Source organism: Mesoplodon mirus (genome assembly GCF_964341445.2).
Source record: "Mesoplodon mirus genome assembly, chromosome: 9".
In the NCBI taxonomy this organism is placed as follows: Eukaryota; Metazoa; Chordata; class Mammalia; order Artiodactyla; family Ziphiidae; genus Mesoplodon; species Mesoplodon mirus.
In genome coordinates this window covers 9,548,927-9,576,347 of record NC_138985.1, presented here as the reverse complement: position 1 = coordinate 9,576,347, position 27,421 = coordinate 9,548,927, and the positions used below count along the sequence as shown (strand labels likewise).

Below are 27,421 nucleotides of genomic sequence, written 5' to 3'. Positions count from 1 at the left end.
TTAGTTTATCCAGGTTCGCAGTGAGTCCACACCAGACACTGAAGAGCTTGCGGCGGCCGCATCTCTGGCCCACGTCTCCCCCTGTGTGAGTTTACTGTCCAGATGCAGGGTTCCCAGCTGAGAAACGGAGGCAGCAGGGACCTCACCGTGACTTCTGGGCACAGTGGAGATGCCTCTGACCACGGGGCTGGGCGGAAGTGGGACGGAGCGGGGCCCGTCTGTGCCCTGGGCACACTGTCCTTCGAGTGTGACGGTCAGCATGACAGCCTGGCTGTCTGCCTTCGAGGCTGTTTCTCTGAGCTGCCTTTGTAAATGCATGGGCAGGAAGAGCGGTCTTTGCCACTGACGCGCACACGCACGTGCATAGACACGCACGTGCACACGCGCACACACGTGTGAGCCTGGTGCACAGGCCAGGGGCGGCCACCCCACCACGTGTCAGTCCTGGCCACTTGCCCAGCCTCGGCCCTGTCCCCCGGCAGATGCCCACGTGCTCGCAGACCCGAGGTGCCTCCTACTTTCTGCCCTCTTCCATCCTGGCCCCTCGCCTGGCCTCACCTCACCCCCAGCTGCTGCCCGACAGCATGCTTTTCGGCGGAGAACAGGAAGAGATGGGAAAGGCGGGGTGAGGGCTTGTCTCCACCCTGGGCCGTAGGGCACGAGCATCCTGAGCAGCCTGTCCTTACAGATCAGCATCCTTGAAGACAGAGCGCGTTGCTGCTCCCCCGGGCTCGGGACAGTGGGGCAGCGGGCAGAGCTGTCCTTCCGGGCCCACCTCCCCCTGCTGAGTCACCTCTTGCTTGGAATTCTGGCAGGGACCCCTCTGAGCTTCTGGAAGGGAGGGACGGCAGGGGACCCGCCCTGCGTGTGTCCCGGGGGAGATTACTTTATCTCCGGCCTCCCTGAAGCATGGCCTGGGCTCCTGGGATCTGTGGGGCTTGACACGGTGCCAACTGCGGGGATGGGAGGGAATGGCCTGGAGTGTCTGCAGAGCCGGAGGGGGCCCTCCCTTCACCCCTCTGCCGACAGATCAGCCCGTCCTGTACCTCCTCAGTGTGGCAGAGGTGCACACAGCAACCGTGCTTCAGGGGCCAGGCATGTCTAACCGTCGAAACACCGCCTTCAGCCCTCACCGCTTCATCTCGCGCTGGCAGCGACCTTCAGCCCGTTGCTTCAGTAAGAATGTGCCCCGGGAAAACCACAACTGAAACACGCACAGTGTTTACAGTCACATCAGCTAAAGCACCTGCGGGTACACCCTGCATACGCCCCAACGGCCGAGAGCTGTCCATCCCCATCCCTCCTGTCTGTGTGGCCAGGGATCCAGTCACCCATCACCTGGTCTCCTCCCATCCTCACGGGGCCTTGACACTGAAAGGTGGCCCCGTGCACCTGTGCCGGCCCCGCCCACTGGCACCGTCCACATGCCTGCGAGCGGTCTGAGCAAACTCTCCCTCCCTTGCTGTTTCGGCCTGTCTGATCCAGTATGAATTCCCCTCACCGGAACAAGATTTGGAATGGAAAAGAAAAACAAAATAAAATTCAAGGTTTCACCTACACCCAGGCCCTCACACTATTTCACCCTCCCCAGGCCCATGGTGAGACTTCTGTGGCTTCCCATCGCTTCTCCAGCCATCTGAAGTTCCTACAGCCCTTATTTACTGCCTGAAAATGTCCCGTCCCTTCTCTCATTTTAAAGCTTGAGCTAAGCTCTCTTACTCTGTTTTTATTAAGTTTCCGTGTTCTCCTCTTCATGGTTTTCTTTAGATTATAGGCGTTGGAGGCGAATTTTAGAAATTTCATCTTGGTATTTCTATATACTTGCTATCTTTGAATAGGCAAATACTATTTTTACCAATAAAAAGTTATTTTTTCTTTGAAAAAAAGAGAAAAAGCAAGAAGGACACAACATTCTGAAAATATCCCTAAATCTATTCTTTAACCTGTTGAATGTTTCACCCTAAATTGCAGTAAACCCTATCTGAGAGGGTGGCTAGGGGGCGATTCCAAAAGACACCAAAGCAATGACTTCAAAGACAGTCCCATAAACAGAATCATCATTTCTGAACCTGTCTGTTCAGTTGTGCTCTTCAGAAGAAGAGTCTTTGCTTATCCACGTTTCCCTTTCTAAATTACAGGTTTATCCATCCGAGCTTTTCCATGCTCTTTAGTTCACTGTGAACACTTAACATTGTACTAATGAAATGTAAACGGAAATAGGGCTGGTCCCCAGCTGGTCTCCTCCTTGGAGAGGATCAGAAGTTGGTTTGTCCGCGTCAGCTCATCAGGCTGTTGGTTAGCTCTGTGTGTTGTCTGCTCTGGACGGCAGACCCAGCGGTTGTCGTGGGAAGGAACGCCAAATCGACTTTGACCATTTTGTCGCTTTCCACTTGAAACAAGCAAAACTGCCCCACGACCTGGCCGTCAGCTGGAAACCCTGTAAGGGTGAGTGAAGGCCTTATAAGGTCACCCCAGCTCCATTCCCAAGTGGAGGTGAGGACCTGCCAGGGTGTTTGGGGTGGGAGGGAAGCCTGCCTAGACTTGGGTTTCCAGGTGCCAAGGGCATGGTCCCTGAGGGTGTCTGTCTTTCCTAGGCACTGTCACGGTCTTGCAAAGCACCAGCCCTGTTGTTTTTCCCGTGTATTAAAAACTTGGTCAGTGCTAGTCGGCTCTAGCTAATCCCTTCAGCCTGAAGTCTTTGTTGACGAGAAGATAGGTGTTATCATTGGTCCTCGTTATCCACGGCTTTCCACTGAGAAGAGGGACGGCTGAGGAGCAGGGCCTTATAAGCGTTACAGTGCATCTGCACGTGGACCCGACAGAATAGACACGATGATTCCGGTTCTGTGGGTGAGGGCGCTGGGGCTCAGGGCAGCTGGTGCCTGACCGGGTCCACGTCCCCTGGGGGGACAAAGCCAAGTGTCCATCCCTGCAGCCCCTGCACCCTGCTCTCTCTGACAGCACTCCTCCTTCCCAGAAGTTGGCACAGCTCCAGGTTCGGGGACGTCTGGGGCGTGATGTGACACAGGCAGGAGTAGCCAGAAGACCCGTTTGAACAGAAAGGTTGGGCCCATGTGCTCGATTCTCTAAACTGAAGTCAAGTCCAGCACTTTCCCCAAGACTCACTCGACCTAAATGACCCACTTCCTTGGAGCCACACTCAGACCTAAGAAGTACAGCGCCTTCTGCTTCATACTCTGCAGTTCCTCCTGGAATGAAATTCTGAAAATGTCCAGGTCGGACGGTTGTCTCCAAAAATACGGAGTTTGTTGATTCAATGACCCTGTGATGAACCCCTCATGTCCTAGGTCTTGTGCAGGAGGAGAGGAAATGTGAGAAGGGAGCAAAGTGCCCGCAGCCTTTGATCTGATCACGGAATTGGGCTCCAGACACACCAGCTTCCAGAACCGGGCGTGAATCCCAAGGGCTCTGGAGTGGAGATGGCGCAGGCTGTCGTACCGAGAGAGAGGGTGGCTTCTGACCGGTTGCCGAAAGGGTGGGAGAGCAGAGGGTCCCCTCGTGGGGCGGAGAGGCATTGCTAGCTGAGCAGGTCGGGGGTACGAGACTTGAGGCCAGTGGCCCTGACATCTGCACAGGACACGGATCTGCTTGGACGAGGAGGACGTCTCCATACAGGCTGCAAGGCGTTTACAAATGAGTGCAGCTGGTGGTTTGGTTTTTCTTGCATTTTTCCTGCAGGTTCATCCATTTGGTTGTCTGAATAGCATCACCAGCTGGGAGGGTCATGGTCATTGCTGACCCGTCCTAGAGGGATTTGGCCCAGGACTTGGGGGTTTTGTCTCATCACAACAGTGCAGACCAGTGGAAACTCTGGACGTAGGTGCCCTGATAAAGGCAGCCTGTGGATGAGGATCTCAGGGCGATGGGCAGGGTGGATTGGAAGCGGAGCCTGAAAGCAGGGTCCCCAGGGTGCAGGTCATCCCCATCCCTGTGCCGGGCAGTGGGCAGGAAGCCCTGGCAGGATGTGGGGCGGGGCAGGGCAGGGTGCCGCCCTGCGGGGCAAGGCAGCGGCTTCACGCGTGTGCTGGCTGCGATGTGACTGCAAAAGAGTCGGAGAGACAGAACTCAGAGAGAAATTGGCCGTGGAAGGCCAGGGGTGGGAGTGAGTCCATGCGGCCAGATGAGAGGACCACTGGTACATGGGATGAAAGGCAGAGAGCTGGGTCTGAAGAAAGTCCTTGAGCCTGGATTAGGGACGGAGCCCAGGAGACCCTGCAGCCAGGGGGCTCTGGCACATTGCTGCTTCCTGTGTCCATGCAGGACACAGGGCTGAATAGACGCTGGGTCCCGGAAGGCTACAGGAAGGATCTGGAGCGGGAAGTGGGGTGTAGCAACAGGAGCCGCTTGGGAGTGGCTCAGCCTAGGTGTGAGGCCTCGGCCAATGTTCGTGGCTCGGTGTGCGGGGTCAGACTAGCTTCCTCTTCTGTCAGGCTGGAAGGACACCCCCTTCCTGGTGTGAGTGGTCAGGAAATGTCAGCGTTCTCTTCCCCAGAAAGACACAGAGCCCCCTAACATAGAGGATGGTCTGGGGACAAATATGCACCCCAGAAACGTCTGGGTGTGGCCGAATCGCAAGAAAATCTGGATCTGGTACCTGTGCAGGATGTAACCAGGTCCCTAGCAGGAGAATGGCCTGGGGGTTTTGGCCCTCGGGGGGGGGGGTCCCTGGTCCTCTCCTTTGCCCCCTGGCCCACTCGGGGACCCTGTCGCTAGGGCAGTGACAGGGTGAGGGTGCCCTTCCCTGAAATGCTAGATCTGCAGGTATCGCAAAGGTCACTGCAAACCATACTTACACAAGTTAATAAGAGACTGCTGATCTGGCTGTGACCGACAGGCTAATATGAGTTAAAGAATATGTAAAAAAGTCACATGACTGCACATTTCTAAATTCTCCTAAATACGAATCTGAATGTGTTCACACTGAAATCGTCAGAGTCTTTTTTTTGACTTGGAAGTGGGCAGACTTCCTCTCTCCCCGTTTGAAAATCCCAAGTATGTTTTCATCTCTCCTGAAGGTTCCAGCAGTGTGAGAAGTATATAATTATATTCTTTATAGTTTGCACAACTAAAGGCAAACTGAAGAGTGTGGTTTTGGGGCCTTTCACCTCTTTCCCAGAATGCTCATCAATTGGCAATCTGAATAGGGTTCAGAATCTGAGACACTCCCAGCATTTTATACAAAAATGTTCGTGACAACTTGGGGAATAAAAATTCCTAGCAAATGAGCTCAATTTGCTCTTGGTTCTAAGAATATATTTCATGAAGTTTAGGAAACTTAACAAGGTTCATTAAATCTGTTTGTATCTGCACCTTTTTGTGAAACAAGAGCCTGAAATGTGGGGTGAAATTTACTAGGGAAGTGAAGACAAGGCTGAGAGTCAAGGAGGCATCACTTCTGCCCCCATGGTGAAGCTTCTAGGACCAGCCAGGATTGTGATCAGAGACACATCAGGTCTGCACCTGTAACACAGCCCCCCAGGTGCCTGGGGAGAAAGGTGGTGTGGCTGATTTTCACACTCGTCAGACACGTGGACACCATCAGAGTGCAGGGTACTCATGTCAACAGTCCAGAGAGAGCAAGAGACCCTGACCACCATGCCCACCATGCATTCTCACTGCCCATGGGCAAGGGGGCCGGGTGTCCGTGCACAGTGCAGCAAGGGGAGGGGGGCACACTTTCCAGACCACTCTCTGGTCATCATTTTGTTGTGTGGGCAATTCCTTTTTTTTAGTAAAGATATTTATTCTTTATTTTATCATTTTTAAGTGAAGTACAGTTGTTTTACAATATTGTATTTGTTTCAGGTGTACAGCATAGAGATTCGGTATTTTTTACAGATTATACTCCATTAAAAGTTATGACAAAATACATGGCTATAATTCCCTGTGCTACACAATATATCCTTGTTGCTCATCTGTTTTGGGTTTTTTTATTTTCATTTTTATTTTTATTTTTATATTGGAGGAGAGGTGGTTTACAATGTTGTGATAGTTTCAGGTGTGTGGCAAAGTGAATCAGCTCTACAGATACATACATCTATTCTTTTTCAGATTCTTTCCCCACACGGGTCATTACAGAGTATGAGCAGAGCCCCCTGTGCTCTGCAGTAGGTCCTTGTTGGTTACCTGTTTTTTACACAGTGGTGTGTGTCTGCTAATTGTGCAGGGGATTCTGTAGGTAAATGCGCTGTAGCTGTCACGCGTGGTGAGTGTGTGTGAAGCTGCGGTAACGTTCTCGTGGTCCAGTGCCTCTCCAGCATTGTAAGGGAGGGAGCACAGCTCCCAGAGGCCCTTCCGGCAGGGAGAGAGTACTGACTCTATGCGTCAATTACATATGGTCTCAGATTCACCTGTTTCCCTGCCAACCACCAAGAGGGTACACTCCAGAGCTTCCTGGAAGCCCCAGCCTCCTCCCTGTGACGTAACGATAGTTCCTGCCTTGGAGGACCTCGTGGGGACTAAAGGCAGCTTGTGGAAAGTGCTTATAAGTCCCTGGTGTTTACAGAGCCCCTGGCGAATGCCTTCCCCGAGGCACTGGACCGACCAGAGTAAAATGGGATGAGATGGGACGAGAGGGGACGGGGCAGGATAGGGTGAGTTTTCACGGTTCCCTGCTGTGCATCATTTCCCCACAGGGGGTGAGAGCTCGCCTTTTCCTGAACTCAGAAGCAGGTAACTGCAGGAACATGTATGGTACCCGAGCAAGGGTGAATCCTTATCGGTTCAGCTTTCCTCAGGGAAAGCACAACAACTTTATAGCTACAACTGTTTTGTCTTTTAAACTTTTTGTAATTTGAAGGGAATCAAATCTTTAGGACAACAACTTTCAAATTCATTTGAATCATACTAGGCAAAGAACTGATGCTCTTGAAGAATGATTAACATTCAGTGTCCGACGATGTGCTGTAATATTATTTATATTCAAAGGTAATGGGTGAAATGGAAAGCATTCTGACAGAATTCCATACTTGAAGGCTTACGCTCTGATCACCGAGGATCTCTGCAAGTGTACATCTTCTCCCAGCGAGGCAGCTTTTAGATGAATGCTGTTCATCATCACGCCTGGCCTGTAGCTGAAGGGGTACCAGGAAGTTCACTTTCAAATCAAGTCACGCTCGAGCCCCCTATCAGCAATCTCAGCCGCATCTCAGGGAATTGGGGCAGTGACGTCATTTAATCAGAGAACTTTATATTATGTCATGTACTGTGATGTTCCTGATTGAAAAAGGTAATGCTTACCTTTCAAAACAGCTTAACCTTTTCTCCCTTATCTCAGATGGTAGCACCCCCATGACACAGAACGACTGAGGTACCAAAAGTCAATACAAAGGGTCAGAACTCAGTGAAGACGATAGAATTGCAAAGGGCACTGTGAAACGAGCATCCCATGGTTGACTGTCTGCAGACCATGGAGCACAGGTGCACCCAAGTGGACCACCTGAGGACAGCTCTGCTGGGTGGGACACAGGTGGTGACTGTTAGATTCGGATGCTCAAGGAACAAAAGGAATAGAGGGAGACCAAAGGCTTGTTAGGAAATCATTCATGTAGCGACTTCGAGGAATAGCTTTGGAAGTGTCTACCAGACTGTTTCCCCATTATCCCAGCATTTTACTAAATTTTTCATGAGGAAAAAAAAGGGAGGCTCTGTGGTCCGATAAGTTTGGAAAACACTGGTCTAAGCACACTTCAGTAGGTCTCTTTCCTACAGGAAACTCTGCTAATTCAGTAGTTCAGCAACACGTTTAACTTAGCAGCTACTCTGTATGCATAACTCAGACAGTTACTGGGGGGTCACTCCAGCAGAGAAAACTCTGTGTGTGTGTGTGTGTGTATGAGAGAGAGAGAGAGAGAGAGAGAGAGATGTGCGGTAGCTATGACCTACAAAACCGAACAAACTTGGTGATTTGAGGTGGTGATAGTATTCATGAAGGCAGCTGATAAGGAAAACCCACAGAAATTGGTAGCTCGTTTTGAGGTAGAAAACACGCATTTTTCTCCACTCAGTGTGTTGCATGAACATTTTCTAATTTTCTGTGAACACTTTCTAAGAAAAAGCTGAAGGAAGAACATTTGCAATGCAGTCAGCCCATTAAGAGTCACACTGCTTTTGTGAACATAAGCACTTTCCCAGGAGACGCTTGGCTGTGATGCTGAGATCTTGGACCTGTTTATACCAACTCCCCTGAAGGGTTTCTCAGCAGAGAAAGTTCTAGAATGTTCTCGGTTGCAGCCCCTACGATGTTCAACGCACCAGACGTTGCTCTGCAGTGCCTGTGTGGTAGAGTGCCTTGAGCTCAGACCTCTGGGAAGTGGGGTCCTCTTTCGGGGCAAGCACTGTGTTACGGTTTCAACCTTCTGTCTGAGGGCTAACGGTACCAGATTAGTAACTCAATAATGGTTTTGGGTAATAGTACTTTCCTTTTAAAAAACCATGCTTTCTTTTAAACTCTCACTCTGTCTCTCAGATGGTGTTACAGCCCAGCTTTCTTTTTGCCTTCTCTATTGCAGTTGCTTATGGGGCTGACGGCTTTAGGGATTTTCAGGCAATAATTCCCAATTCTTTCTCTCGTAAGTATACACTTTGCTTCTAGAAAATGGTAACGTGTATTCATTTCATACTCAGTTTCCATCGTGTAAATGTTGTGAATGCATCTTTTTCCATCGCCTTCCTTCATACTTGAAACAATGAGATCAATTAAATATCAATCACGCTGTTTATTAAAGATCGATCATCGAGAGCATCTCTTACACACTGAGGTGTGTACGCCTGGTTCTAGACTGTTGGGTATACTATGGAGCATTGCCTTTTGTGGTGGCAGCGCAGTCACAGTAAGGGTAAACGTAACGGTGGTATCGACAGAATTGTTACCTTACTAATGCTGTTAAACAGCTTTGTTACGAATGTGACGAGTATCTCCTCTTTGTTGAGTATGACGATCACGGCCAGACTTTCTGCCACCGTTAAATAACCCAACATACTTTCAAGATACCTTTTACAGTTTTGTAGGATGGAGAAGGATACATACCGTCCTTCTGTTGCTCTGAAGTATTAATTTCAGAACCGAGAGAGAAAAATCACGGGGCTTCAAGGCCGTTAGTCCGTGGTCCTCACTTCCTGAGCAGACACACTGAGTGCTTTTGCGTGCGGGACGCTCCTGATCTGAGCTGTCAAACCAAACACAGATGTTAATTTCATTTTTATTTTTTATGTATTGAGAGATGATGAATGATAAATATATTTGGGCAACATCCCTGAAGGGGTATGTTAAGGAGTGGAAAGTGCTTTTTAAAAATGTCCAGAGAGCTGAATATTCAAAGTGGTGCCAGTTGGCACCTTTAGGACTTAAGTCTTCAGAGCCTGTATCAGTAAATTATCTAATATTAAAGCAACATCAGAAGACAGGCCATGCTTGTTAATACTGTAACAATTATTAATATAGGCTGTAATCTAAAAGGTGTCAGGGGGCTTCCCTGGTGGCGCAGTGGTTGAGAATCTGCCTGCTAATGCAGAGGACACAGGTTCGAGCCCTGGTCCGGGAGGATCCCACATGCCACAGAGCAACTAGGCCCGTGAGCCGCAACTACTGAGCCTGCGCGTCTGGAGCCTGTGCTCCGCAACAAGAGAGGCTGCGATAGTGAGAGGCCGCGATAGTGAGAGGCCCGTGCACTGCGATGAAGAGTGGCCCCCGCTCACCACAACTAGAGAAAGCCCTCGCACAGAAACGAAGACCCAACACAGCAAAAATAAATTAATTGATTAAAAGGTGTCAGTAGCTGTTAAAGATAGGTTTCTGACATCCTGGCTATCAAAAGCTCTTTGGTACCTAAAGGGTTTGGCAGTATCAACCTAAGAATATCCCTTTTCTCATAACCTACATTGACTGCTTTTCCAATATAGAGAATGGACTTGAGGACGCAGGGAGGGGGGAGGGTAAGCTGGGACAAAGTGAGAGAGTGGCGTGGACTGATATATACACTACCAAATGTAAAATAGATAGCTAGTGGGAAGCAGCCACATAGCACAGGGAGATCAGCTCCGTGCTTTGTGACCACCTTGAGGGGTGGGATAGGGAGGGTGGGAGGGAGATGCAAGAGGGAGGAGATATGGGGATGTATATATACATATAGCTGATTCACTCTGTTATACAGCAGAAACTAACACAACGTTGTAAAGCAATTATACTCCTATAAAGATGTTTAAAAAAGTTATAGAGATCTTTCTCTTACTAATGCTCCTTTGAATTACCTTTAACAGCTTGAAATTTATTTCTGTGAGATCTATATGCATATATATATACACGTGTATGTGTGCATCTATATATGTGTGCTGGTACGATTATATAAAACGTTATACTAGGACAGATAACTGATTTCGAGATGAACAATCACATTGTTGAACTATGAAAAAGTCAAAAGCACTTAAGAGTAAGATAAGGCATTCTAAGATGTGTTTTCATTAAATCTGAGGAAGGTTTAGGCTCGAGCACCTTGTAATATTGGAGCAGATCCTTTGGTGAAGACTTCAGTCTGTAAAAAATTGCTACCTCTACAATACGTGGAGATACTGTAAGATAGACGGTACAGGTTTCGATACACTTCCTGTCTATATATTTATACACTTGGGTTCACAAGGTATTCATATCTCTCTCTCTCCTCCTTCCCCACCCCCTCCCACGTACCCAAGTTGTAACTAAATGGCTGTTGACCTTGAGGAAGTCTCCACCCAAACAGCAACCCAACTGTTCTGGGCCAACATCACCACCTAGTGGTCATAGTGGGAAATTGTCCTCCTCACTCATCTCTCTATTTTTTCCTTCCTGAAAATTAAAAACATAAACTGTTTGACCCCCTCTACCTCAGTTTGTGTCCCTTGTTACCTGAGGAAAATGTAAATATACTTGTAACTCATTCTTTGTTTCATAATCTTCCTCTTTTGTCTCTCCCTGATTTCATTCCATTTAAAACCTAAAACATCAAATAAGGATAAACGTATTCTTAATCATACATCTTTGCAAGGGAAAAAAAAAACACCTGCATTTTAAATAATATAAGTTATAATAAATGGTCTCAGTAACCTTAAAAATGCTTCAAAGTTTTCATAAATCCTTTAGAGGCAGTGCAAAAACTTCGACACATCTTCTCTGCATCTAAAATTTTCGTTTAATTACCCTCATTCAAGATATCTCTTAAATATTTTTATTCCATTTGATTTTTTACTAGTCGTCAGTTGCAGGAATATTTCTGTCTCCTGTTTGTTCACTTAAAATATTGAGCATTTTGAGCTTACCTGGCTTAAACTCACAGTGACAGCTTGGGGATATCTTTTCAGTGGAAAAATGCTCTCAGAGTACCATTTACCTCACCAGGAAATATAAAGACACATTCGAAAGGAAGAAGAAGATGAAGGGGAAACAGAACCCCTTTGTGAGGCGGGGCTGCCAGTGTGCATTATTCCTGTGCATTAAAATGATTTGATTATTCATGAGGTCATATGATGCTTGGCAGGAGACCCAGGCCCCGATGACCCCGAGTTCCCTGGATTCTCTCATTGCTAAACTTGTCTAAGTGCTAAGGTTCAGAGGTCCAGGGTCAACTGGATCTGCCCTGTTACTAAACACATAGAAGGCCTCTGAAATACATAACAGCGAAACTTTCATTTTCCTGAATTTTCAATTGCATCAGGGAAGGAAAGTGGCTTTTGGCTCAGGATTTGAAGGCATCCACTCTTCATGCAGCCACGTTTATTAAATAATGACATTGGGGTCTCGTCCATTAGCTCCCGGGCGTCAGTGGAAAGGCTGCAAGGTTAGGCCTGAGCCAGAGTGTTCTGGGGTCAAGAAACACAGACGTCCCCATTTCATGTTCTAGATTTAATCACTTCCATTCAGCACCTTACTGAGTTTGACATTTTTCTAAGTGGTGCGAGGATGGAGTCAGAAGATATTTGTGAGTATAATCCCTGTATTCAAGGAGAGTATAACATTTTACAGGAGCAGTACTGCGGATAAGCAGTTTGGGGTCCAAGGAAACGGAGCCAAAGAAGTGGTTTAGGAATTCCGAGGAGGGGAGGGACATAGAGACAGCCTCCGTGGGGTGGACGTTACACTAAATGCAGGTTAGGGAGGACTGACCATTTCCTGGAGTTGATGACGGGCGGGTCTGAAGAAAGAAAACGACGGGGCTGGTCCTGTGGCGTTCTCAAGAAGCGGATGCAGGAAGCCTGCTTGTCCCTTTGGGTGGGCTCTGGGGTGTTTGCATGTGAACCTGCAGGGGATGGACAGCACCTGTTCCCCGTCTCCTCCTTCACCAGCGGGAGCAAAGGCTGGTGCTGCTGACTCTCAGCGGGCGTAGTTCAGAATCACGGGCCCACAGCGCTCAGACCCGAGGACCTCCCCGCACCAGCGCCCGCCCCTCTGGCGCCTTGACTGGGAGCCTGGCAGCCAGAGCCTGGCTGTTGCCCTCTGCCCTCGGGCTGCTCAGAGGCCTCCCGGGGCGGGTGCCCCCCTGTGGAGGGACCTCCGATCCCCACTTGGCCGCTCTTCCTGCCCCCCTTCGTCCAGGAGCTCGGGGTGGGTGGCGGCATCTCTGCTCTCAGCCGGAGGCTTGTGTCTCTGAGCCGAGCATGTCCGGGCCCCTCGATGTCCGCTGGGAATGGGCTTCAGTGTCCGCCGACTTCCTTCCTTCTGACCCTCTCCGGGCTGCGCTCCCCCATGTAAAGGAGGCGTTCGGCCTGGCTGGCTCCGGGGACTCTAGATGTCAATAACAGGGGCCCCCGAGACTGCAGCCTCTGCTACCCTTTGCTCAGGCCTCGTCACTAATCAAGCTCATCATCACCTAAAACCCCCGAAGCCATTTTCACACTTACCGAAGTGGTGAAGCCAAGACACCCCTGTCCGAGCTTGTGTTTCTGAAATGTGTATTCTACCTTAAGTGATGGATGTCTGTTAGATTTTGACCTTTGAGATCTGGTCTGTGTTTGCCATGTCTTAAGACAGTTCCGTGGCCTGATTTCCATCATCTACGAAAATAATACGCATGTCGCCTGTATTCGCCTCTCTGTCACACGAGAGGCTCCGTTTTTACAGACGCAAGGGTAGGGGGTGCCCCTCTTCCATGCAACCAGCACCCAGCCTGCATTTGTCCACAAAGAGATGGGAACCTTCCCCCAACACTGAGAGAAAATGCACACGTGCTTGAATCTGCTGAGCCCATGCTGACGTGTTGCCCTCTGGTTCTCACCTCCACTCCCAGCACCCTCGGGCCCCCTTTCTCCCCTCTTACTTGCCACAGATCTCTCCTGTCACAGTCTGGCCTCAAATTCACCCGCAGAGCTCTAGCACGCTTCCAGCCCTGCATCCCCGGCATCTGGCCTCCGGCTTTTGTGACTCAGTGCATCACCGTTTGCTTACCTGGAGCGCTCTGTCCAGTTCCCATTACTTACGCTGCCTTGACCTTGCCACTGTGATCCAGGGCCCCCCAGTCTGGGGGTCTGCCTACCTTTTTTCCGAAAACCAGAACATCACAGGATACTGAATTTTCTTTTTCAAGTTTGGTCTCTTCTGGCACCAAACACATCTACCTAAAATCGTACGAGGGGACCCACGGTGGTCGGAGGCTAGTTTAAAATAAGCTCTCTTCAGCCTCTGGTTTTCGGCTCTGTGAACAGAGTCCTCAGAGAAGCTGTCACACGGCAGCTGGCCCGCCTTCGTCAACTGCTGTCGGATGAGTGACTGGTGTCAAGGCTCCTGGCTTGAGGGCGTCTGTGATATTTAAGGTGACATCCGTCCCTCAATTTTCACCCCCGCTGTCCTCACCCCGTTCACTCCTGACGCGCTTTACCTGCTCTGCCGGCAGGCTGCCCGTGGGACCGGGACGTGTGTCCTGATGGCAGAAACCTCAGGTCGCCCGAAGCTCCCCTGTTGCTCACCAGGAAGGGCCCGCACTTCGTCATCGACACAAGCCACAGGGCCACCAGACGGTCACACAGACACCTGTCTTCTTAATGCAGAACAGGTGGGAGTTTGGGGCAAGTGTTAATAAGTCCTGTACTGAGGTGTGTTTTGGAGCAAGCAAGAGTCAGTTCCACTGAGCTGGTTGCCTCTAAACTTATGACCTGGAGCTGAGTGCAGGAAGATCGGCGAAGGGAGTTATGCCAACGCTTGTTCATCTGCATGGGTCCCTTCCTCCGTCCACAGGGTCCTTGGCCTGCGCCCTGGGTCCCAGCTCCGGGCGCTGCAGAACCTGCCACACCTACAGTCATTTGCCCCGCTGTGCTCTGAACTGGCCCCATCTCATTTTCAAAAGCCGTGAGACAGATGATTAAAAATAACCCTGGTGAAGGAGCGCAGACGGCTGTGAGCGTTCCGGAGCAGAACCCAGTGGGCAGGGAGGCCCTCGTGAGTTCGCTTTGAGAACGGGATTCCAGAGGGCTCCGGGGTGAAGCGCCTTCACGTGATGGTACAGCTACCGTCCTTACCTGTCTCGTCTCCTGAGTTCGCCATGTCGGTAGGGCTTGGTTCCCTGTCTCCAGCAGCTGGGAGAGGTCAGCAGGAGGCCACTGAGATGCAGGATGCTCCCGGGTCCCTGCTCTTCGGGATCTAGTAGGGAGGCTCACCTGGACACGCCCACTTCCTGGAGTCCTCGGGACAGTCTACTGTGATGCAAGGACGTGATGGGAAGAGATATCCCCTCACTTCTGGGGTCTCCAAGTCCACAGTGGGGGTGTGGCCCGTGTCCCAGCTCGTTCATTCCGTTTGCTTATTTGTCTGCAAGTCTTCAAAGATCTGATGGGCAACCTGGGCGGTGTGGTGGTTAGGAGCGTGGGCGCTGGGGCCAGGCTGCCTGCAGTATCTCCCAGCTGTGTGACCTCAGGCAAGTTGCTCGACTTCTCTGTGCCTGGGCATCTTCAACTGTAAAATAGGATAACAGCACCTCACTTATAGGGCCGTTGTGAGGGTTACCCATGACAGGGCAGTTAAAGCACCTGGCACGCGCTCCATGCCGTGAACATTCCTGGGGAGCCCCCTCAAGGGGACGGCTTTGTGGGAACGTGCTTTCATTGGCCAGGCCAGTCGCTGGCCTCAGTTCACTTTACATCTCTTTACCCACTAAATCCTCTCAAAGCCCCTGCCGGGCTAGTGTGGATGGTTCCCGTTTGTACAGATGAGGATTGCCCAAGATCTCAGAGCTTATAAAGAGTGGAGCTGAGATTCCAAACCGGGCATTTTGATTTCAGAGTCTGGGCTCTGGGCTTCCAAATCACGAGAAATGTGTTGAGTCAAACGACCTTGGAGTGTTACTGGCACAGTTTTTCTCAGAATCGAGTGTACATGGAAATCCCTCGGGTGCTCATGTGCAGAATGCCCAGGGCAGGGCCCACCCCCCAGACTTTCTTGTTCAGTGGGTGAGGGTGGACCCAAGAGTCTGCTCTTCCAGCAAGTTCTCAGGAGATGCCAGTGCTGCTGGTCCAGGGACCACACTTGGAGAACCCCCGACTTGCAACGTCGATCATAGATTTTGTAGCCATGGTTACGGTCGATCTCATTGATTATTTTTTACCTGGCAGAATTTACCTACTTCCTGTTGTTCACGTCTAGAGGCTGTGATGAACGTGAGGCCTCTCAGTGTAACTGCAGTTCCTCCCGGTCATCACAATATTGGATTCAGCCATCCATCATCAGTTGGTGTTTCAGAAGAATGCAAACCAAATGTCTATTTTCTTTACCAAGAAAAATACATGAATGACAGAAATAATGACTCTAAATGCAGAGTAGACAGTGGTTATTGTACTGTTCACCCCCATGCACACACGAGTCTTGCTTTCTGAAAAGCTAGTGCAGATCTGTTACGTTCACCATCATGCTGGTCAACCCTTTAGCAACTGGAAGAAACCTGAGGAATCATGGCACTTCTTTAGGACACAGGTTTTATTTTCATCATGGAATAAAAAGGGTTTAGAGTGACCACGTGCCAAAGAAAAAACAAACAAACAGAACTCTTTCAGGAATCTTTGGTCAGAAATCTGAGCGCGTGTTTGCTGAGTTTTGTCTCCATGTTTATTCATACATGAACGAAGGAGAGGTAGCTTATGCTTTTCCTTATGCTTAAGGGGACTTTTTCAGGCTAGATAAGCGCTTCTTAGGGGGTTTTGCCAGACGAGGTCCCACACCTGGGGGGGCTACGTGATCAGTACTCACCTTCTGGCGTGAGGCGTCTTCTGGCTCACAGGGTGTCGGATTTGGCCTCAGGTCACTCCAGAGGGGCCCAGGCTGTCACAGTGGACCTGGTGACCTTACCCTGCATAGAGGTCCCCCCCCACACACCCAGTCCAAAGCGAGAATTTATAAATTCCATGCATTTTCACCGTCTGCCCTCCAGACCTACAGAGAAGGCAGACAAGGCTCCCAAACCCGTGATGCTTGCTGCCATGTGTCACAGTCCCCTGTGGGCCGGTGGGTCCAGAGCCCGGGCCACTGTCCCCTGGTGTCAGCTGCCAGGAACCTGTGTGTAGAAGGTGTCGCTCCTACCGGGTTGTCTCTGCTGCTGTGCTGTTCTGTTTTTGCGATGACACTGAGTGGCCCCCTGTGTTGTATTGTCTCTTTCAGCTGGTAATGTTAAAGTAGAGACTCAGAGTGATGAAGAGAATGGGCGTGCCTGTGCAGTGAATGGGGAAGAGTGTGCGGAGGACGTACGGATGCTCGATGCCTCCGGAGAGAAAATGAATGGCTCCCACGGTGTCCAAGGCAGCAAAGCTTTGTCAGGAGCTGGGGGCATTCGACTTCCTAACGGCAAACTAAAGTGTGATGTCTGTGGGATAATTTGCATCGGCCCCAATGTGCTCATGGTCCACAAAAGAAGCCACACTGGTAAGGCCTGGCGTAGTTCCTCCTTTGGCGGCCTGGAGGGGCCCACGGGGTGTCACAGAGGACAAGGCCCTTCCCGGCTGAGTGTCCTGAGTGAGGCGTAGCCTCCCTATTCGGGAACAATATTCAGAAAAGGACTTCTGAACATGCACCCATTCGATCCTATATATTAAAGCCGTAAACAGAAAGGAAAAGGTAACAGGTATGCAGGTTCTGACAAGGGCCTGAAAGCATACTCTCTAAATATTGGCGGTGGGGCTGTCAGGTGGTTCACCCTTAAACACATGAGACAAAGCAAGATAAGAGGAGATTGATACGCTGAAATCTACTCCTCCAATTTTCCACTAAGAAACCCATGAGTCAAATGTGCATGTTGGGGGTATCCAAACTGACAAAGGCTTGATTTTTAGAAACACTCGTTGAATGGTGGAATAGCAGCAAAATTTAGTCTTTCAGAAAGAGTTCTGTTTTCAGATGGCTTATCCTCCAGCAGGTGACACTCCCACCAAGATGGTTTGGTTGCCACTAGATTCTACCTCAAATTGGTAAAGAATTGAATACCCAAACCCCTGTCCTAGTGGACGGGGCAGTGGAGGCTTTGGCAGTAGAGAACAGTATTCTGTGTCCAGAAAGGAAGGGACGCAGACACTCTTGTGTCTGACGGCTGCACCCAGGCTCCTGACATGTTCTCACACTGGGGGCTGGAGGAGTAGGGTCTCCGTTCTGCCCCGTCCACACCCCGCGGGGTGCACAGTCCTGGTGGGTGACCATCCCCACCAGGACTGTCACCACAAGTGGCACTAGACAGGCTTCAAAATAAAATGTTAACAGGTCGCATCTTACCTAAACTGCATGCATAAGGTGTCTTTCGAATTGAACAGAAACTTTAGTCTTCTGCCCGAAAGGCGGAAACAACACCATAAATGTGCCAACTCCATTGGTCACTGAAAGTTGGGGCATAAAACATACCATGAGCCGTTGCTGCCCCAGAGGGTGGCATCTTAGGTCATCGTAAAGCCAGCGTCTGCCCCTGTTCTCCACAAGAGGAGAAAAACAGACCGATAAAGGCAGACTGAAGAGGCGGAGTGGGTTTTGTAAGCCAGCTCAGGGAAGTGAGGAAGAACATCACAGCCTCCTGTGATTCTCCCCAGGGGCCAAACGCTTATCTGATTATCAAAACTGAAGCAGGAACTCAGAAGATTCATGGAGCAAAACAGCTGGGTTGTCAGGAAATGCGGACCTTTGTGGAGTTGTCATTTTTGTATTTGAATCAGGCAGTTCCCAGAAAAATTTCTGTTTGTCATACATCTGGAAAACCGTAAAATATGTTGATTTTCAGTCAACGTTCATTTTCGGTAAAAACGTAACTTCTACAGTTTAGCAGATTTTGCTTTTCCTAATGTGCCTCTTAATCCTCCAATTATCCAGTGGAATGTCCCCGCCACATCCAGCCCCAAGGGAAGCTCACAGGAGAGTAGTCAGGCTCCCCGCTTTGTAATGAGGTGGAAATTAATGTGAAGGTAGGTTACGTAGTGATAGACCCTTCACAGGTTACACCGGGACCCATATCAATTCATTCCTGATGGAGGAACAGTCCTTGCAAATGAATTACTTTCCTGCTAATTCATGTAAAACCTGACTATACAGTGAAAGTTCTCTTCAATAAATATTTGATAACTGAATGAAATGCTGGCATACTAAATGGCCAAAATATAATGACTGCCTGCCCTGATAAAAAGAATAATTGCATTTAATGAATAAACCTGCCAAGTATGGATATGCAGAGTAGACCGGCTGTTTGCTGCCCACTTCTGCTCACAGATAGTGGCTACGGGCCAAGTAGGTGCCAACACATGGAGTCTTTCGCTTACAGAACGAGTTCATTCCAGAAAGAGAGACATAGAGACCATCAGTTTTATGGTTCCTGCCTTGACTTTTATTTAAAAAAAAAAAAAAAAAAAAAAAAACGAAACAAGGAACTCCTGATTTGCTTTCATAATGCTTTTCCACTTTGCATAAATATAGTCATAGGTCGATATAGAAATAGTTTGGCCAAACTAGGCTTGAATAAATAGACATGCTAGGAGGTTTCCACTTTCCTGGAATTGGAGTGGAATGTATCAGAAAGACATGCTTTGCTAATCACCAACCCCGTCCTGAATTCTCTAACATGTCAAGTCCCCATAAATCACTGGGGTGTCCTGTGAAAATGCAGACTCTGGTCCAGACCCTGAGGACACTGGGAGCATCCGTAGGTGGTGGGACGTGCAGTTGACAGCGGACCGGAAACAGTGCCATTTCAGGGGGCCCTTCGTCGGGGAGCCTGGGCTCCACCTAATGTCCCCCCAGAAGCCAGGACTTGCCCCTGCCGTCACCGAGTGGGATGAGCGCACTGGGGTTTCCTTCTGGAGGACTGCAGCTCTCTGGGGCAATCTCCCACATCACCGCCTCCGAGAGAGGCCAGGGCTGCCCTTGTGTGAGTCGTCCATTGATGACACCATTTCACTTCCCCAGTTGTGCTGCTCAGTTTCATTTTTTTAAACCCAAGTGTCATTGTAACACTTTCCCGCCAACCTCTGAGGGCTCACGGGAGAGTCAGAGGGAGGGTAGTGGTAGAGGACCGTGCAGTAATCTGATTCTAAGTGATGGGTTTTTAACAGGAAGCCTCAGGAAAAGTGTCTGAATGATGGTTCTTCTGTCCGGCCCTGCGCCCACTCCGTTCCCATCTATAAGGCGGAAAGGCAGAGTCACCGTGCTTTGTAAATACGGCATCGCACTGGGTGCTGCTCCAAGGCACAGCTGCAATAAGCCCAAGCGAAGCCTTGTAGTTCAGTGTATTTTTTAATTCACTTTCTTCTGATATAGGGTCAGAAATTTCATGATGTGGGCATCCGTGGAGACTTTCTTTTTTGCCCAATTAAGTTATGCAAAGGAGCTCAGACATTTCTTACAGGGAGTCTCTGAAATGACAGATTATAGAGTTACTGGGATTAAAAACTAAATTTTGAATTAATGATATGAAAACCCTCAACCCAATTAAATAAAAGGGAATACAGCCTTGGAGGAACTTGGTCTACCTTGGCTACCACCAGCCGTGTACGTGCCGGGGGCAAGCGATCACCAGTAGAAGTACACAGATATCGTGGGCTGTGTTCTGCCATCTAGCTCCGGGGCCCTGATCCCTTTCCTGCTAACACCCCCAAAGGGAAATCACCTTGAGTTGAACTCCGTGTTGTCACTTCAGGGAACGCTGTCTTCCAGTCCCCAGGCCCTGTGATACATATTCATGCCAGCACAGCAATCAGAAACAAATAGATTTCCAGGAAAGCTTGCCAGCAGGATTAAGACACCAGGCCCAGCAGGATACACGAGAGCCGATGACTCAAATTAGAAGACAGATTGCACTCTCAAAGACACGGACCCTGTCTTTCCTGCCTGCCCTGTTCTGCAGAAGGGACGCATGGCTGGAAGGATCTGTCCTTTACTCACTCTGCTGACTTGCTGTCCTGCACAGACGCTGGCTGGACGGCAGGGTCCAAGCTGGTGTTCCCTCCAGCCCGTCCGACCTCAGGAGGAGCCCAGCCAGCACCTCGTCAGCACAGAGGGGACGCTTCACAATGTGTGGGGTCACACTTAGGCATACTGGTCACCAAGAGTGGCCCACGTCCTTGTCACAAGCATTTTCGTGGCATGAGACCACCCAGCTTTCCAGAACAGCCAGCCTGAGGGTCCCCCTGCCAGGGTGAGTGGGTGGAAGCTTTTCCCCTACGAGGTCGCCCTGGGCTCTTCTTCCTTCTTTTGTCTGCTTAGAGTTAAGCCACACACGCGTGTGTGTGTGTGTGTGTGTGTGTGTGTGTGTGAAGGCTCAGAAGTGTTTCTAGTAGGTAATTAACAATCTCTATTGGACGCTCCTCGGGGCTGCCTATCAGCTATTTTAATCTCATCCAGTGTGGCCTCCTGACTCAGAGATGTAGGGAGCTATAGTGACTTTTATAATCACCTTCCCACCTGCTGGACTTCCTCTGCTCAGCCAACTCCAATCTAGATCTAGATTTGGGAAAATTCTGAATATATTCTGGTTAGTGTCAAGATTCCAAATGGTTTATAATTGAATATCATTGTAAATTAGTTTCAATTTTTCCAGTAGCACATCTGTCCTGCCCACTTAAAATTAAGAATGATAGTAATCATGAAATCCAGAGGTCAATATAGACTTTTCAGTTTAATCTGGTGTAGAGTTTAAGGGAACCAGATATGCTTCTACTTAATCGCTTTTGCTAAGTGCTGTCTTGTTCACCAAAATCATGTAAGCCAATTGGGAAAATTAACTGTACATTTTAACACATTCTTCTTCCTGAAGAAAAAATTGTCAGTAGGAAGTGCATTTTCATGGTATCTCAACACCAGATATTGTGGTCATACAGAGCTCTTCTTCTTAAAAAAAAAAAAAAGGAAAAAAAAGCATTTGTTTTTAAAGGAGCTTTAATGCTTACTTAAACATGACAAATGTATCCCTGTTTTAAGTGAGAGTTACATAAAAATGTTCACCGATTTTAGATTCTGAGACCTATGACTACTCAATAGCATATTTCTTGAGCACAGATGCCTGTTTATTCCTTTGTTGGATGCAGAGCTTGGGGACATGAGCTGACACACAGCAGAGGGTCCAGTGTTTTTTTGTTGTTTTTGTTTTTGTCACCACTCCAGTGTAGTGCCACCCCTGAAAGAATTCCTAATGACAACTAAATTGCACCTCTTAGAATATTTGTACTGAAAATATAACTGTCTTCTATGAATATGGATAGAACAATACTAGCTTCAAGGTTGTAGGGTTGTGAGGAAAGCAAAAAGCCAGAAATCTCAGTGCAGGTCAGATTTTGAGATTCTGGACTTCTCTTTGGACGGTGCAGACCTTCCCTCCAGTGTCTCAACTTCTCATTTTATTCAATCTTTCTCTTTCTCTCTCTCTCCCACCCTCACACTCTGTCTGTCTCTTTCCTGATTTGCCTGCATAGGGACAGACAGGTAATGGAGAAGAAATTGAAAGGGAAAATACAGGGAAAATGTAAATGAAAAGAAGTTATTATAACTGTTATAATGAAGTGCCTTTCATTTAAATATAAGAATGTAACGGTGAAATGAACTTGTGATCCTGAAATGCATTTTTAATGAGTTTCCTTTTTATTTTGCTGCTTCAGTGGCATATTTTAAAGACCCTTTGAAAAAAGCCACATTAAAAGCCCCACCAAATGCCACAACACGCAAAATTGGATATTGGTTTATTCCAAAACTGCTGATGAGGAAGAGTGGCTCTTCATCACAAAATGTTGCAGTCACTTTATTTAAATGAGTTTGAATTTGCATTGTGATGTGCCATTCTGATTTAGGGAAAAAAAATTAGATTTTCAGATCAAATTGACCCAGCCAGTGAAGCGTTAAGGAGCTGGCAGGTTTAGTCTGAAAGCCTCGTGTTCCATCAAACCTGCAGCCGGTGGAAGTCACCGGGCCCGCGGGAAACAACTTTCTCACCCCGTCCTCCCCTCGTCCCGGCGCCGAGTCCCGCTCTCACCGGCTCCCTTCCCGTCCCCGCAGGAGAGCGGCCCTTCCAGTGCAACCAGTGCGGGGCCTCCTTCACGCAGAAAGGCAACCTGCTGCGGCACATCAAGCTCCACTCGGGCGAGAAGCCCTTCAAGTGCCACCTCTGCAACTACGCGTGTCGCCGGCGGGACGCCCTCACCGGCCACCTGAGGACGCACTCTGGTAGGTCCTCTGGGCGCAGCGGGGCTTGGCTTGGGGACTGCCTGGCGTCCTCCCAGGGGTGCCCTGCTCCCGGGACACCGCTCCCTCGGGCATCGGCTGCACCTGACGGAGCAGCAGTGCCCTCCCCCATGTGCTCTGAGGAAGTGGGTGGGGAAACTTAACACGTACACGCGTGCGCGCGCGCACACACGCATGCACACGTCTCATCTTAGGTAGAGTATTTCAAAAGAGGCCTCCTCGTCCCCTTGTGCCAGGTAAGTGGGTTTCTCTTTTAAAGGATTTTGCCCGCTCGTACTTGTCCTGAGTGTGCTGCCAAAGCCCCAGAGTTTCCAAATATGTCTCTCAATGTTAACTGTTAAGCCACCCTCGCTACTGTTTCATGCCGAGCGTTTCGGGAGTCATCATGGGGCCAGTTTTCTTTGCAAAGGTGGTAGATAAGGCGAGTCTGTCCTGATTGGTGTTGCCTGTTCCCTGAGGGTGCGCTCCCGACTGGGCCCAAGTGCGACGGTCACGCCAGAGGCCAGCCGAGCCCTCCGTGGGAGAGGCCAGTTTGGGGCTGTTATGAGATTTTAGTAAATGCACCCTGGGTAGTCAGGGTCTCAGCAAGGTCATGGCAAACGAGAATGTCCCACAATATTCGAAGCGTTCCAGCCTGAGAGCATAGATCCACCTCTGAGTAGACTGTATCTTCTGCCCCCGGAGAAGCTTCCTGGGTGTTTCATGATCTGGTGGCCCCGTAATCTTCCAGGTCAGAAGAAGACAGGGTAGGGAGCGTGTGCCGTGCCAGCACGCCACCCCGCAGGGGTATTTGACATCACGCCCTCCCCAGCCCCGAGAGCAGGAGGAGATGGGCCCTCGCCCCTGCCCTCAGGGAGCTCACTGTCCAGACTGTCCAGACCTGTGGTGGGAGAGGAAGAGGCTGTAGACCAGCTCCCCCCCACGCCCCCAGGACAGCAGCACAGGAGGCGCCCCCACCAGAGGAGAGGATGTGTGTCCCTGGGGAAGGTTGGCTTACGCTCAGGCCACTCTCCCCAGAGGTTATGGGTATAGTTGATGCCAGGGTTGGGGCCGCTTCCTCGTCACACATTTACTGGGCACCCCGGGGAGGAGATGGCAGAGCCGCAGCGTGTGCCGGGTACCGTGGTGCGAGCATCCGAGGGGACAGCGGGAGCGCGGGGAGGGGACAGTGAGTCTCGGGCGGGAGGTGTCCATCCAGGAGGAGCCAGGGCTCGGGTCCAGCCACAGGGCGAGTTTCTAGGCTCACCTTCGGCAAAGTTCCCAGTGAGCGTGTGGTCCTGGAAAGGGAGGTGCTGGGCATTTACAAGTGTTGTGGGGAGGTGGTCCCCCTCTGGTGGGTGGTGCTGGCAGGGAGTCAGCGGAAGGCCTCAGGGACAGTGGGGGGGGCGGGTCCCGGCAGCCCTGGGTCTCAGATGCTCGGCCCGGCCATCTCCCCTGGTTCCTACCTCCTTCCTGACCGTCAGCGTGGAGGAGGCTCCCAAATGCTCTTAGAAAACTGGGATGGTGTAGGAAAGCTTCTCAAAATCTTCCGAGAAAGGAGCCACACGAAGCCGAGGAGTGGCTTCTCCACAAGGAGAGGTCAGCGGGGGTGACTGTGGGGCTTGGGCCCTGCTGAGGGCTGGGGAGGACTTTGCTGCAGGGGACAGGAAGACAGGCGGCTCCCCCAAAGTGGGATGATGACGCCGTGACAGTGAGCATTCGCAGATGCTTACACGTGTGGCTCAGAAGGAGCACGTGTGTCGTCCCCCCAGAGGTGGAGGTTTGCAGGGTCTCTGTAGGCTTCAGATGTGACAGTGACACCGTCTGTGTACAGAGTCTACCAGGGGGTCTAGGGCAGAGAAACTTCACAGGTGGCCTTCACGTGGAGTCAAGTTGACATCATCACAGCAGTAACCCTGCATTAGAGTTGTAGGATGCACAATATCCCCTTCAGTAGAAAACACAGAGACTCAGCCTTAGCTTGACAGCAACCATACTGTCATCATCCCTGGGTCACTCTGACTGGCAACAGAAATCTCTCCTGCGTATCAGTTCTATGGTGAAGTTAGAAATATCTAGTGCGGTATTTTAGCTTATTCTGGCTCCATGCCTGCTTATTTCATCTGAGGCATGATGGTATCCTGCTCCAAGTATGGCTGATTATATATAACAGTGGTAGACTTTGGACAGTTTATTTCTATTAGGGATCCACTGATGAGCGAGCAGACAAAACTGTGGTGAGAAAACCATCATCGATCCAGGGCTGCTGGTGATTCTGCCGTCGGAAAGTGCCACAGACACACAACTCCTACAAAAAACAAGACAATGACTTAGGTTCTACAAGATGATTTCACTAGAACGAAATGAGGACTTCAGCCTTTGTCTGCAAATGCAAATATGGTCACGTTCTAGTCCGTTGTGAAATGGCGGCACCCCCATTCCGCTAAAAACCACCATCAACCTGGTAGCTTTCTCTGGCAACCAGTGGTGGCCTGAGATTCCAGCTATAGGATTTGTCCCATACTGATAAGAGGGGCTTGGGTAGTCTGGCAGGGTGAGGAGGGGTCCCCCTCCCTTCTTCTCTGCTTTCTTTGGAAATTGCAAGCTTGGCTAGAGACCTGCTTTCCTGCAGAATAGTGGAGTTGAATTCACTTTGGTTGCATCACGGTTGTGGCCATGGACAAGAGGCCAACTTTGGAGCTGATCTGTATACTATCCAGCCAGCTCGGGCCTTCCTCACATCTCTGCCCTGTTGTCGGGCATCCCTGTTATAACACTGCAGTGGTTTCTTTCCTCCAGTTAAAGTTCCGACTTTGTGATTTAAGTAGAAGAGAATTTGTTAGGCAGTGAACAAGTTAAAATGAAAAAAGGGTAACAGGAGTTCTTGGTACAATCAGGAAACCCCTGGGCATTCACATCTTTAAATTCAGTCAACTCGACGGAGCCCATAATGCTTTTAGCTCTCAAGAGCAGAGGTGTTTTTTTTTTTTTTTTGCCTTTTTGGTAAAAAGTGTATTGCATGCCTTCCCATGACACGTACGGCCGCTATTTAATCGGGGTCTTGAACTCCATTGTGTCTCCTGCAGTTGGTAAGCCTCACAAATGTGGATATTGTGGCCGAAGCTATAAACAGCGAAGCTCTTTAGAGGAACACAAAGAGCGCTGCCACAACTACTTGCAAAGCATGGGCCTTCCAGGCACACTGTACCCAGGTAAGCACCGAGGGCACAGGCTGCCTGGCCTTGGCTCCCCCCCCCTCCCCAGCGCGGGGGAAGGAGGGCCCCCTGCCCGCTGGGATGCAGCTGGACCGGAGCACAGGCCTGGGAGCCACCACGGCTGGGATGGAGGGACGTTTTTGGCCGCTGAACTCTCACTAGGAGTGCCCTGTGCTTCCCAGCTTTCCAAGACCTCCTCTTACCGGGGAGCATGTGACCTTGAAATCCCTTCCTCTCGAAATCTGGGGAAGCTTCTAAGATTGTAGTGACCCTTGAAAGTCTGGGGGTTTCTCATGTCTTTCTGGTTTTTGGTGTTTTGGTTTTTTTTTTTTTAACCTGGAGTATCGATTGCTTCTTTGTGCTTAGTCATCAAAATAAGATGTGAAATCTGGTTTTAAAAATGATTTTTTCATGAAGTGGATCAACTGAGAGCTTTCAGGCCGTGTTTTCATTCATCAGTGTCCGCACCTGCCTGGAACATGGGATGATTGGAAGAGCCTGACTGTCTGTCGTTTTGCAGCTGTCACGGGTTTCAAGGGAAGCTTGCTTTTCTTCCTCATGTGCTCTGATGCTTCGCTGTGTATTGCATCTCGAGATAACATTTGGCTCTGATCTGAGATAATGTAAAGTGAAAGATGTAAACAGAGAGAGTGTGGATCCATTTAGTCCTAAGATGCAAATTGATTCCCTTTGGTGATCAGATGGTTTGGGGTTCTTCATGATGGCTTTCTGTCCTGTACTCAGATGAGACGGCTTCTCGTGTAGAGTTAGTGCTGGTTGAGGATCCATAAAAGCCAGTGGAAGTCCTGCAAGGCTACACCAGGTCTCGGGCAGGCAGTGGGTGGGGGTCTCACTGTGCTGGGCTGGTTGACCTGTGCCCTCTGTGCATTTCTCATCACCCATCCCTCCCGGGCCCCCCAGGACCAGCCCCCATGAGCACTCAGATGGGCCCTTAATCAGGCTCACCCCTCTCCATCCCCTTAGGTTGGAACCATTCTTTGGGCTTAGGTACAGACAAAGCCTAGCTTATGGGATGTAGCAAAGATTTAATTTTTCTGAATATGATTTTATTTAGGAAAAGGCTTTTTGGTCATCTGTCATAATTTCCTAATGTCTCTGTGGAAAACATGAGGTTCCCTTGAGCCTTAGGTGCACAGATTGTGTTACAAGCTTAGAGAGAAATGAATCCAATGGCAGAAGAGTCAGTGGTCTGGGAGTTCTGGGCTCGTGGCCCCTCACTGTGCTGTCTCTGAGGGTCTCAGGAGGCCCCATGGCCTGGCAGAGAGGAAACCCAGCTCGAGGTGCTGTAGGCGCCCTGGACAGGCCACGGGCCCATCTTTGCAGAGAAGGATGGATACGCTGGGAAGCATATTAGCTTGATGGATCAAAAATACTACCAGTTCAATTGAATTCTATGGATTTTATGGGTACCCCTCCTATAAATCAGGGTGTGGGCTGTTTGCCCATTTAATAAGAAACCCACATTTCCAAGGCTAAAAAATTACATTTACCAGCAATAATAACCAATTTGAAATATATTTTTTCAAAGTGGCGTTCATCATGA

General features: G+C 49.7%; 1 protein-coding gene across 5 annotated transcripts in view; it reads left to right on the top strand.

The window, feature by feature from the left end:
* Window positions 1–27,421, top strand: part of IKZF1 (IKAROS family zinc finger 1) — an 89,771-nt gene that overhangs the window by 49,533 nt on the left and 12,817 nt on the right. For 2 of the 5 annotated variants that reach the window (XM_082632633.1, XM_082632629.1), the window contains exons 4-6: window positions 16,628–16,888; window positions 22,478–22,645; window positions 25,729–25,854. In XM_082632633.1, the coding sequence (XP_082488759.1) occupies window positions 16,628–16,888; window positions 22,478–22,645; window positions 25,729–25,854 (555 nt within the window). The remainder of the gene's footprint in view (window positions 1–16,627; window positions 16,889–22,477; window positions 22,646–25,728; window positions 25,855–27,421) is intronic. The other 3 variants (XM_082632631.1, XM_082632630.1, XM_082632632.1) reach the window with 3 other exon arrangements.